Below are 13626 nucleotides of genomic sequence, written 5' to 3'. Positions count from 1 at the left end.
AAGTGAAACTTGGGCACTCACCAAAAGAATGGAAGAGAAGCTGAGAACTACACAGCGAAGAATGGAACGAATTATATTGGGAATCAGACTGTTAGATAAGAAGAGAAACACATGGATTAGGCAGCAAACTCAAGTAAAGGACATTCTTATCAAAACTAAAGATCTAAAATGGTCTTGGGCAGGACACATAGCTCGAAGACATGATGACAGATGGACTAAGAAAATAACAGAATGGTACCCAAGAGGAGCTAGAAGAAAACCTGGAAGACAAAGGCAGAGGTGGATAGATGAAATTCATGAGTTTTTGAGTAGTAAATGGATGGCCAGTGCTCAAAACAGAAGGAACTGGAAAGTTGCTGGAGAGGCCTTCATCCTGCAGTGGATTGAAAATGGCTGATGATGATGATTGTGTGGAAGTGGGTAGTTTGAATAATTTTAAGGAAAGACTAGAAATTCTTATTGGGGATGAATAAGTGATGTGGGAAGCATTATTTGCCATGTCACTTGTGGCAAGCACCACTTTCTTGCATTTGCCACTTTTTTCGAATTATTTTAAATATGTAATAAGAGTTAGATGTCTCCTCAGGTGATCAAACTTCAGTCACTGTACTAGAGGAAATCTGAAAATTAAGCATCTGTTGAAATAACAGGGAGATTAAAATGAGATTGCATGCTTGCCATGAATGTAGCTTTAAGGAGTATTAGTAATGCTTCTACTAAAAAAAGTGCATATTGTGACTGTCCTGATGTCTGGGGAATGACATGCTCCAGCAGAAATTTGCTGTATGGGGAAGAGGTATGTCCATAACTGTATGTCATGCCATATGTCAATGAATGAATGGACAAATTGTTACTGTGAATGAAAAAAATGCTGGGGAATGACTCTTGCCTTAGACAAACTTCACAGAAGAAAGTGCCTTGACAGAGATCATTGGTGCATAGCAGTTAATGTGGTCAGGGAGCTGGATATCAGTACATGGTCTGCCTGCACCATTGTCCATGGAAATTGCAGTACAGGAAGGTCTGAATGAAGTGTTCCTAAGTGTTTCAATGATGAACTGAAATGTTTGCAAACAGAATTGTCTGCAGTGCTTTGTGATGTGCAGAAGGAAATTACTTCCTGGATCACTTGTTTCTGTGAATGAAACATGGAAATGAGCACAGTATAAGAAATCTGGTGTAGAGAAGTAATAAGTATCTAAACTGTGTTGATGGCAGTGGGGGGTTTTTTTTTTTTTTTTGAAAAATAAAGTACCAGTTATTGGCATAAAATAATTCTCATTTTCATTTGACTTCTTGTAGTTGAAATATTTGCACTAAAATGCTAGTGCACATTTTTATATATACAGAAACTCCCCAACTTATGTAAGTGTTGCATTCTGCAGAACCCTACGTAAGTCAGGGAATTTCCCCATGCTTGTGCAGTAGTTGCAACTGTGCTCGCTGAATTGATTGAATCAAAAAAGAAACCGTTGCTTGCCATGAACTTGGGTTGGAGTTCACCATACTTATCCTTAATATCTTTATAAATACTTGGTGCTTTTGCTTGAATGGTCGTTAGACTGAGGGGCACTCGCTTCTGAATCTGTTTTTCGATCCATATTATTAACAGCTGTTCCGTCTTCGAAGTAGCACCTGTTTTGTGATTACTGTTAATCTTAAGTGTGTTGCTCCTTTGACATGTTCCTTTATACACGCACTGTTCTTTAAAATAGTAATCACTGTTGAAGCAGCGAGACCTAATTCCCTTGCAGTAGATGACAAATTTTGTCCTGCTTCGTACTTAATCATCTTCATTTCTAAATCAATTTTGTTTCGTGCCCTGGCACTACCACCACTTGCACTATTCATTGGTCACTTTCCCTTTATCATTGTAATGTGTAAATAGGAACAAAGAAGTTTCTAAAAATTTGTATTTTATATGATTGAAGATTTCATTGAAGGGAACACATTTCACCGTAATAGCATAAAAACCCACACAATTGCAGTTATCTGTATTATTGTAAATGCAATAAGATCAAGTTTACTACCCATTTATAATTAGATGCACTAACAGAAAAGCCCAGTAGACCGGAACATGCAAATTGTTTTATGGTCATGACCTCCAGAAATGTGCTTTAGAAAAATATCACAAAGGCTTTCAAAATTGATTCTTATAACGGGAACATATGATAATGATGAAAGGGTAGGGCAATTTCCATTACATTATAAATATGACCTTTTAGAGAGATAAATAGCTTAGTAATATAGCGAAATTTTAAACTTCCAAGGACTTTGAACTAATTACAAAAAAAAAGTGTTATTGGGGTTCACATTACGATACTTCCATTTCATCCTATGGGATGAAAAATACATTTCCACGATTCTAAGTTTGCACAGGCTGGGAAAAACTTACGTAAAGTCGGAATTTCTATAATTCGAGTATTACATAAGTCAGGGGGTGTGTCAACTGGTGTTCAAAGAAAGTACATCACCTAGGAATTTCACATTTTTAACCCTTTTTCCCAATGGTATGTTACATTAATGACTAGCATCACAAATAGAATATATATATATATTCTGATGTTGTGACTCGTGAATTGCATTAGGGTTTTCGTCAGACTAAACGTGACAGTTATGAAATTTAAAAATACCAAACAATCAAGAGTAAACCCAGCTTCATCAGTGAACAAAATGTTTAAAAATTAGGGGTTCAGGACACTGTTGTTGCATCCACTGGCAGCAGTTCACTCTGGGAGGGTAGTATGTATTGCTGAGACTGTACTTGCTGGATACGGTAGGGATACAGTAATTGATGTAAAATTTGCCACACTGCTGTGATTCAGTACACACCCTTGCAAAGCAACCCTCCTTGTCGAAATTCCTGGATTTTGTTCTGTTCTTTCTAACACCCTTTCCTCAACATCGGGTGTTATGCTTCTGGGCCTACCTGCTTGTGTACTCCATGTGCGAAGCACCCATGTTCTTTAAGGTGTTGATGTACCTTGATGAATATGCACCTGTTGGACTGCCTTCGGCAGGGAAATGCTTCTTGGTACAAACATGCAGCCTCAAGTGCACTGCCATTGGCTTTACCATACATGAAGTGCATGTCTGCATACTCTTCATTGTTGTAATCTCTTTCCATGTTGACTATCCTTTGACAAGTACTAGCATGCTTGCTACATCTCAGATTGGGAGAGGGGAAAGGGAGAGATTGAGCATAACCTAAACAAACAAGTCAGTGGTGGATCCCAACTCTGTACAGTTCACCTTGTCAGTGGTGGATCCCAACTAGAAATGTGCAATATCTTGAAACTGATTCACTTAAGGACCCATGTTTATTAGGCTTGACCATCACTTTTGAAACAACCTGTGTATATATACAGTTGTGCCCCATATCCGCTGATTCAGTTACCCACTGTTAACCACGGGAAAAAAAAAACTTTGCGTACTACTTGCATGTCCAATCTGATGCTTCCCTTTATTTTTTACAATGTTGTGTTTGGTTTGGTCACTGACAGTATAATGGTTCTTTAGAGATTTAACGGATGCACAGTTTTTCAAACTTTTGAGTAATTTCAAGTTTTTGTTTAATTGGAAAGCACAACCCTTGCATTTGTCCATAATTTTAGCAATTTCTAAACAAAAAAAAAAATAGTTACTATAAAAAAAAAATTCCAACAGTACACTGTTGCCACCGACACCCCTGACATAAATAACAAAACAAAATTTGTCCTTTTATAGTGCGACAGAACACAACAATTGACGTGACGCATTAAATCAAACTAAACATTTGGGTTTTTTTTTTTTTTTTTGAGGGGTAGGTGTGAAGACAGCAGGGGTTGCAAGATAATAGGTACACTAATCTCCCAATGATGATTTATAACGGTGGTTCTTGTCGCTTATTTAAGACTTGCAAAATATGTTTTGTTTATATCTATTCTAGTTATTACTTGACTTTATGATTTCTGGTTGGTTTTTTTTTTTTTTAATTTGGGGTCTTGAAGTGTCCAGGTTAAATTGCTTCCCAGTAAATTGCGAGTCTGCTGTACTTTACTATTACAGTATTTAATGTTGGTAATGTCTTACTGTGTGTTTAATTTATTAATTAAACTTTATTATACATACAAATGTACAAGAAAATCACGTTATATATGGGGTCAGCAGGTGTTTGCTTATATCCGTGGTTTCAGCCATCCGTAGTAGGTCTTGGAATGTATCCCCCGCGGATATGGGGGGTCTTATTGTATATATGTATATATATATATTTTTTTTTTTTTTTTTTTATTGCTGGTTATTACACCAAGATAAAATAGGAATGCAACAATGAAACCTTTTGTTTTTATCAAAATTTGAAGTTACAGTGATAATAAAACATTTACTGAATATGTTTTATTATTATTACAGCTTTTTCTTTCAAAAAAAAATAAAAAAAATTTTGCCCCAGTTCTGCAGCATTTCCCATCAGCTAATGCTGACAGAAAGTTCTGTTCAGTGTGTGATGAAAGCCTTATGTTGGTTGCTGAAGTAATTTTTATTAAAGAAAAATAAATATTCTTAACTTTTTAATCAGCTATTAAATATTACATAAAATATCAGGTGGTAGGAAAATTTTCCTACCACCTGATATTTTATGAAAGTTTCTCTTTCATCAAATTTCATAGTAATCAAACTGTGTAATAAACATGGTTTGATTACTACATTTATTATACATACTGTAAATAATTAGAAAAATGAATTGAAACTAGAAAACTTTGATGCTATATGTGTATTTTTGAAGATTTTAACAATTGTTTCATATTTGTGTAGTGCCTCTCTAGTACCAGTATTTGGCTTTGGTGAAAATGATCTGTTTGCTCAGGTGAAGAATCCTGATGGTTCTATTATAAGAACAGTTCAAAACCAGCTTACAAAAATATTTGGCTTTTCTCCTCCACTGTTCTATGGTCGTGGGATATTTCAGTATAATGTTGGCTATATTCCCTTTAGAAAACCAGTAACTACTGTTGGTAAGTGAAAATTTAACACTGTTTATTAAAGTGGTTGAAATTATAAATTGTCCTGTATGGTCTTGTCTTCATATTTTCAGTAAGTTGCATAATAAATGGTTTAAATTTAGTAGCAAAATTTTCTATCTTGAAAAAAGTTTACTATGTTGTGATTCCATGTAGATAAGTATGTGCTAAATGAGGCTATTTACTATAGTTTCTTGCCTCCTTCCCTCCCACCTCCACTTTCTCCTATCTTTCTCTTTATTTCTTTTTTTTTTTAACAATTGTTTTATATATTAGCTCACAAGACTACATATATAAATTTGTATATGGTCCCTATGAGACTCACTTTCAATGAAATCATTATTTCCTAAATTCTAATTTGAGTCCATTCTTTATTTTAAAAATGTACTGTGTGATTCATAAATATGTTACCACTGTAATGGTGAAAAATATAAATACACTGCTCAACAAAATTAACAGAACATGTAGAAAATGTGTAACTTGTGCAGCTTGCAATGAAGCAGGACAAAATTTGTTATGGTAGTGTACCATAGAATAATAATGAAATGAGTAGACAGCGAGAAACTTTGGACAGGTATAAGGGGCATGTATTGAGGGGGTTGTATAAAAAAATACCAAAAAGGTCACATCGTAGAAGTCCATATAAGATGCTTGAAAACACGGTTGCATGACATCGGTACATCGTATGATCCCCTCCAATAGCCTGGCAGCAGTCAACCATGCTTGATATAAGGATGTCTAAGATTCTGTGGCAACATTCCATTCTTCCACTTGTGCAGGCTTTAGCTCACCAAGTGACAGAGGAGTTGGCTGTCGGCGTGCAATGTGACACCCAAGGGTGTCTGTCTCGCACACACACACACATGCAATCAGATTTAATTCTGGTGATTGTGCTCGCCATGGCTGTTGTTGGATATCTTCAGTTTAAAGATATTCCTCCATCACTCTTGTCTGACCAATTTGATTGGATACGATATGGTCACAAAGGAGTTGGATGCAAAAAATAATTTTGATATCATATACATGGACCTTAGGAAAGCTTTTGATAATGCACGTGGAATACTACTGTACAAATTGGGGCAGTATGGCATTAAGGGCAATTTTCTATAATGGATAAAAGGATGGTTGATTGGGAGAAGACAGAGTGGTAATCAATGGACACTGCTTTTCGTGGACTAATGTTATTAGTGGAGATCCCCCAAGGTTCAGTGTTGGATCCATTGTTGTTTTCTGTATTTATTAATGATACTAATGAAGGTATGTCAGGCTTAATGTCTAAGTTTGCAGACTATATGAAGGTTGCTAGTGTTGTTAATGACACTAATGACAGTACGCTACTGCAAGAGGGTCTAGAAATGTTGAGTAGATGGGCTTGAGAGGTGGCAACTGAAATTTAACAATTTGTCAATGTGAGGTACTGCATATGGATAGCAGTAACCCCAGAGTAACATCAACTGTGTGGTACTACATTCAAAGTGGTGGAGAATGAAAAGGACCTGGGGGTAATTGTGCAGTCGGATATGAACTTTTCTGAGAAGTTCAGACAGTCTGCAAAAGTAGCTCATGGTGTCTTGTCAATGATATACAGGAATTTTTCTAGCAGGGATAAGGAGGTGATTATCCCCTTGTATAAGGCAATGGTCAAGCCACACCTTGAGTACTGTATACAGGTCTGGAGGCCTCATTTTAGGAAGGATGTACAGCTGCTGGAACGAGTACAGAGAAGGGCAACAAGCTTAGTAAATGGAACGAAGGGTTGCTCTTAAGAAAGGCTTAAGATTAACAAATTACAGTGTTTGGTGACTAAGCACCTGCGAGGTGATCTGATTAAGGTGTATAAAGCCTCAAATGGTTTTCAAGGCCTTGTACATGCTGATGGGATTCTGCTTCTTGCCCAGATTAATCTTCTGAGGGAACAAATTCAAATTGAGGAAAGACAGTCGTAGAGTAGATGTGCAGAGGTTTTCCTTTAGTCAGCATGTGGTTGATTGCTGGAACAAACATCCATCTGTTATTGTTAAAGTTAACAGCTTAAATAAATTCAAGGCAGAACTAGACAAACATTTGAAGCAAATGGATGGGTGAAATGGGAGGGTTTTTTTTTGTTTTGGCTGATGCTGCATAAGCTTGCTTTCTTGCATCATATGCCTCTACTAATGCTAATGTAGAGGAAAGTCAGGTGGTTGTTGTTATTTATTAGTTGGTGCATCAGCTTCTGTGGCCATAATGTACCTCTCTTAGATTTGCTTTCCTAGTTGGAAATTCAAGTGGCTCCATGGATGGAAGTACTTATCTCCCACTTGAGTGCAGAGGATGTTTGCAGCTTACTTTGAGAAGTTGCCCCAAGCCAATTTATTAGTTGGATAATCAATGTTATGTCCACTGGTGTTATTGTTAATGCTCCAATTAAAAACTTAAAGTCCAAGATGCAATGTTAAGTGTCATTTGGGGGTCAGAAAACCCTCATTATGCATATGAAAACCCTCATTATGATTTTTATCTGTAGGATATTCAAGAATAGAATAGAATACAGGGGACACCCTGTACTCTATTCTTGACCATATCCTACAGCAAAAAATCATTGAGTAAGGTCAGATGAGCTTAGGTTCAGAAGCACAGCATGGACAATCCACACATAAAATATGGTGGAGCATTGTCCTGATGAAAGTATCTTTATGCTAAGATACTGAGAGGAAGTTCATCAGAGGCATTCTTGTAATATGTTGAGGCCAATCCAATCACTTTGAGGCATATAACAGTACACCAAACATTCACCTTAGACGAGGCTCTCTTGTATTCATATACATTTTTTAACATTTTTTTTATTTAAAAAATCCAGAATTTTATTTTCTTTTTTAAAAAAAAAAAGGGGTCAAATCAAGTCAAAAAGATGGATTTTCCATTGTAAACCTGGAGTTGGCAATTAAGGAAAATGAAGACATACTAAGGAATAAAATTATTACCACATGCAAGTAAATGCATAAAACATACAGAACCTCACATCTTAAGCTTTTTCTTAAGAGTTATTTGATAACCTTATGTATCCGAGAATATATCTATTTTCGAAATTACTTTTCAACTTGTGTCCTTCATAAAAAACTGACTTCCAAAGAGAAATCTAGGTTTCTTGGCATGTATCAATAAAGGGAATCCAACTTGCAAAACATAGGAAGAAGACGTAAGGCTTGGTTATGAGAATAGGACTGGAGAGCTTGAAAACAATTTTGTTATTTAAATGCGAATTGTCAACAGCCATTAAACAGGGCAATTCATAAGTAATTTACCACTCTTAGAGTTTTTTGTTGTTTCAGACTGCTGCTTTGAATTTGAAAAAAAATAAAAATAAAGTCTATACAGTGAGACCAACTGATGATATAACCAACAGCAAATTCTAAATGGGAAGCATTCAAAGAATTAATCTTGGAAGCTACTAGGCTTTTCATACCAACCAAGAAATATTGTTCAAGATTTAGTCCTAAATGGATGTCAGATGAACTAATGAGACATGTGGCAGAGAAGTAAAATGCATGGGATACATATAAATTAACAGGTGACACAGAAGCCTATGGAAGATAAGCTGGTCTGTAATCAAGTCACAAAGGAGGTTAGGCAAGCAAAGGTAGATTACAAGAAATCTCTGGCAAAGAAACAGCAAAGAGTTCTTTACTTATGCAAACTCTAAAAGGAAGGGGATGAATCATATTGGTTCACTTGATATTGATGATTCAATTGTTGATGATCCTGCTCAGGTAGCTAATAAACTGAATGAATATTTTGCATCTACATTTACGCATGAGGAGTTATTCAGGAAGGGGAATACCGGAGGTGTCTTAAACTATGGTAGGGAGTTAAACGATTTTTTAATAACTGAGAGCAAAGTGGAAGACAAATTGTTGAAGATAAACATAAAAAAGGATGGGATCTATCCAGTTATATTAAAGGAGGGGACAAAGGAAGTAAGCAAACCCTTAGCTGTAATTATGAGTTTCCTCGGACTCAGGGGAGGTACCCATAGACTGGAGATTTGCAAATGTGACCCCAATTCACAAAGGAGGATCAAAGGGTGACAAAAGTAATTAGACCTGTTAGTTTAACTTCTGTTCCGGGGAAATTAATGGAGGCACTGGTTAAAGAAGCGCTGCAGGATCATTTAGACAACACTTTGGTTATAATTTGGACACAACATGCATTTGTTAAGGAGAAGTCTTGTCTGACCAATTTTATTGGATACGACAATCATAAAGTCATAGGAATTCACAAGACAGAGAATATAAGAAGGTTACTGTATTTAGTAGTCACACTGGCCTCCACAGCCTCAAAACGAGCCTCAAACCATATGAGATGTTTCCAATCATCTAGCATCCAGTTTTTTGCTCTCACACCATTGCATCCTCTTTCTAGCATTACCATCAGTAAAGAGTGGCTTGGTGATATCAGTTCTACTGAACTGTTTTACTAGAAACTGGATTGCTAAAATGCATATTTAGTTCTGCAGTGATTTTTGAAGCAGTAGTTTCATGTTTTTGGCCTACAGTCCTTTTCAGTATCCAGCAATCAATTTCAACACTGCCACAATTCTTCCTATCAGATTCCCCCCCCTTCCATACTTGGTGAATGCAGACATCACTTTCAATACAGTTGCTCTGGATACATTAAATAAATCAGCAGTTTTAGTCACCAATGAATGTGCACCAACAATTTGATGTCTTTAGGATTCAGACAGGTTGGTCATTTTCTTCATATACCTTTTTATATTGCCTCTAAATAACGATTGGCTTTTATCACCTTTCCTTCACGGTACTAGATGCAAGAAACAAACAAAAAAAAAAAAATCATCACTGCATGTTTGTAACATCATACAGCCATTGTAGAAGTATTTTGAATTATCTGTACTAAAATGCATATAAAAATCTATATTCTTAGTAGGGAAATGGTAGAAACATTACATTTCAAATAAGCTGATATTGAATTAACAAGATTAGCATATCAGCTTATGGCAGAAAGAACACTAATTACTAAATAACAATTTAGGAAATGACAGTTATATCTGCACAGATTTTTAGGAAAATTTGGAGAAAAGGTAAACCTAACTATGATAAAAAAAAAAAAAAAAGCTGCTAGAATTTTTCACAAGCCATTTACTCTTAATTGAAAACAATATTTCATCATAAAGGTATCCCACAAGTTTATCTGGAGGGAGCATAATTGATTATATCATTATATAGAAAAGGATCTTAAAGAAGTAGTTGAAGATACAAGAGTATATAGAGGCTAAACTGTCATTTATCATTACCGTCAGGGGAGGGAGACCATAAATAAGGTGATTGAAGATAATATGAACAAAGTTCAAACTAAAAAGGATTGTTTAGAATGGATACTTTGATTTGATAAATGAAGAGCTTAAGATGCCACCAAAGAGGAAAAGATATTGAAATGGGAAATTTTTAATACTGTCTCATATTGATGTATAAAAAAAGTAATAGGAAAATATCAAGTTTGGAAAGATAGGTGTGAATAAAATTGTGTGAAATGGATGAAAGATGAGGGAAGAATAGTGTAATCACATAATTAAGAAGTAATTTACCAAAGGGCAAGTTCCAGAAAATTTGAGCAAAGGATTAATTGCACCAGTATATAAAGAGAAACAAATTTGAATATTTCAATTGCAGAGGATTTCATTCCTTAGTGAATCAGTGAGGTCAAATAGTCCTCTGTGGTAGTTGAATGAATACAGTATTCTATCACTTGCAACTCTTTAGAGTTCTAGGTTTAATTTTCATCTATGCATGGGATGCATATAAATTATCAGGGGACACAGAAACCTATGGCAGATATAAGCTAGTCTGTAATCAAGTCAAAAAGGAGATTAGACAAACGAAGGCAGATTATGAAAAATCTTTGGCAAAGGATGCTAAGAAAAACAGCAAGGATTTCTTTTCTTATATAAACTCTAGAAGGAAAGGGATGAATCGGTTTGGTCCATGTGATATAGATCGTTTGACAGTTGATCCTGTTCAGATAGATAATCTGAATGTGTATGTTGCATCTACATTCATACATGAGGATTTATTAAGGGAGGAAAATGACGGAAGTTTATCAAACTGCAACAGAGTGCTTGATGATTTTGTAATAACTGAGAGAAAAGTGGAGCAAAAATTGTTGAAGTTAAACCAGGGGTAGGTGGGATCTGTCCAGTTATATTAAAGGAGGCAGCAAAGGAAGTAAGCAAATCCTTGGCCATAATTATGAGAGCATCCTTGGACTCGGGAAGTCCCAACGGATTGGAGATGTGCAAATGTATCCCCAATTCACAATGAGTGACACAAGTAATTACAGACCAGTTAGTTTAACTTCCATTCTGAGGAAAATAATGGAGTTGCTGATTAAAGATGCATTGCAGGATCATCTAGACAGGACTACAGTAATAATTCAGACACAGCATGGGTTTGTTAAGAGAGTTTATATATACTATTATGTGGTTACAAAGTAACTGAAGGCAAAAAATAATTTTGAGATCATATACTTGGATTTCAGGAAAGCTTTTGACACTGTTGCACATGGAAGTCTACCGTACAAATTGGAGCAGTATGGTATTAAGGGTAAGTTGACACAATGGATAAAAGGGTGGTAGAGTGGTAAGAAGACAAACTGCTCTGGCGAAGGTAAAGAAAGCCAACATGAAAACCACAGGAAACTTTTAGTGGTCAAATGCGTTTTCCAGTTCCACAATTTCTCCCTGCGTCCTGGATAAACATGGTGCGTGTTATCAGTAATGGCAGTAGAAGTTGATAATGATGTATTGATTAGTTTTTTCTCATTATTAAAAGCAGATTATTGGAGTTCACGAGTGTAATGCCTTTGCAGCTGAAATTTACTTATGGGTACACCCTCCAGACTGCCTCAGTCTTAGGGTGTTTATCCCCTCCCCTTCCCACTGTTTTAACCCGATATTTTAACCATCTGTAGAAGTCATTTTCATGTTGGGATAAAACAGCAGGAAGGAGGATATAAATGCCCTTAGACTGAGGCAGTCTGGAGGGTGTATGCATAAGTAAATTTCAGCCCACTCATGAACTCTGATAATCTGCTTTTAATAATAAGAAAAAACTAATCAATACATCGTTATAGACTTTTACTGCCACTACCAATAACACACACCATCTGTTTGCGGACAATGCAGGGAAAAGCTGGGGAACGCTTTTGACCAGTAAAAGTTCCCATGGTTCTCGTGTTGGCTTTCTTTACCTTAGCCTCTGCTCTTTTGAACTAATGTTATTAGTGGAGTCTCCTGGTTTTTGCTGTTTGGTCCACTGTTTTGTATACTTATCAGTAATATTGCTGAAGGTATATAACGCTTAATGTCAAAGTTTGCAGATGAGACAAAGGTTGGCAGGGTTGTTAATGGCAGTATGCTACTGCAACAGGATCTAGAAAATTTGGGCTGAGAAGTGGCAACTGAAGTTTAACATTGCATTTGTCAAAGTACTGCATATGGGTAGAAATAACGCCAGAGAAACGTACCAACTGTGTGGTACTACGCTTAGGTAGTAGAAAATGAAAAAGATCTGGGAGTAATTGTGCAGTCAAATATATAATGTTTTCTGAGCAATGCAGACAGGCTGCCAGTGTAGGTCATGGGTTATTGATATACAGGAATTTTGCTAGTAGGGAAAAGGTGATTATCCCTTTCTATAAGGCAATGGTCAGGTCACACCTTGAGTACTGTGTACAGGTCTGGAGGTGTCATTTTAGGAAGGATGTAAGTTGCTTGAGCATGTACAGAGAAGGCGAACGAAGAAAGACTCCTCTTACCAAGAAAGACTTAAGTTCTGCAAATTGCAACAGCTGGAGACTAGGCACCTGCAAGGTGATCTGATTGAGTTATATAAGGCCTTGAATGGGTTGAGCGCACTGAATTCTGATGGGATTCTTCTGCTTGCTCAGATTGCAAACCTGAGGCAGCATAAATTCAAATTGAGGAAAGACAGTTGTAGAATAGACATGTGGAAATTTGCCTTTAGCCAGCAGATAGTTAATTGCAGAAACAAACTTCCATCTGTCGTGGGAGCTGATTCCTTAAATAAATTCAAGGAGGAACTGGACAAACTTTTAGAGGGAATGGATATGCGAAATTTTTTTTTTGTACTGATGCTATGTAAGCTCATATGCTTTGCTTTCTTGCATCACATGCCTCCATTACTACTACTATGACTGAAGGGATTTCTAAAAAATGTTCTTCAGTTGAGGCCAACTTAGCTGATCTTAGACAGGTGGAGTAAAAACCATACTACCTCTGAAAGGAGTATGGGTTTTTATAATTCTTTTGTGGCCAAAGATGCTGATGCATCTAAAAATTCCCAAACAAACAATTCCTTTAAAGTATTCCAGGAATTTTAAAACTATAAAAAAAAATCAAAAATTAGATCTTCAGGAATGAGTGTAAGAAGTGGAATTGGCAGATAGAAGCAATGACAAGACCATATTGCAAATGTGGAAATGAGGTGTCATGATAGTGAATATCCAATCAAAGGTAAGCAAACTTAAAATAGTATGATCATGTAAAAAGATTACCTAAACTGATGAAGCAAAAATGAATGTAGCATAAGGCCTAGAGCAGACCAGGTGAAAA

The 13626-nt window shown here is 36.2% G+C and overlaps 1 protein-coding gene across 1 annotated transcript in view; it reads left to right on the top strand.

Moving 5' to 3' along the window:
• LOC150075994 (2-acylglycerol O-acyltransferase 2-like) overlaps positions 1–13626 on the top strand; it is a 50071-nt gene that overhangs the window by 32620 nt on the left and 3825 nt on the right. The window contains exon 4 of the mRNA XM_090387227.1: positions 4792–4991. Coding sequence (XP_090243353.1) covers positions 4792–4991 — 200 coding nt within the window. The remainder of the gene's footprint in view (positions 1–4791; positions 4992–13626) is intronic.

This window comes from Mastigoproctus giganteus, chromosome 13 (genome assembly GCF_048544385.1).
Source record: "Mastigoproctus giganteus isolate SK-2022 chromosome 13, ASM4854438v1, whole genome shotgun sequence".
Lineage (NCBI taxonomy): Eukaryota > Metazoa > Arthropoda > Arachnida > Uropygi > Thelyphonidae > Mastigoproctus > Mastigoproctus giganteus.
Note: the sequence above shows the minus strand (reverse complement) of the source record. Positions and strands in the feature narration are given on the sequence as shown.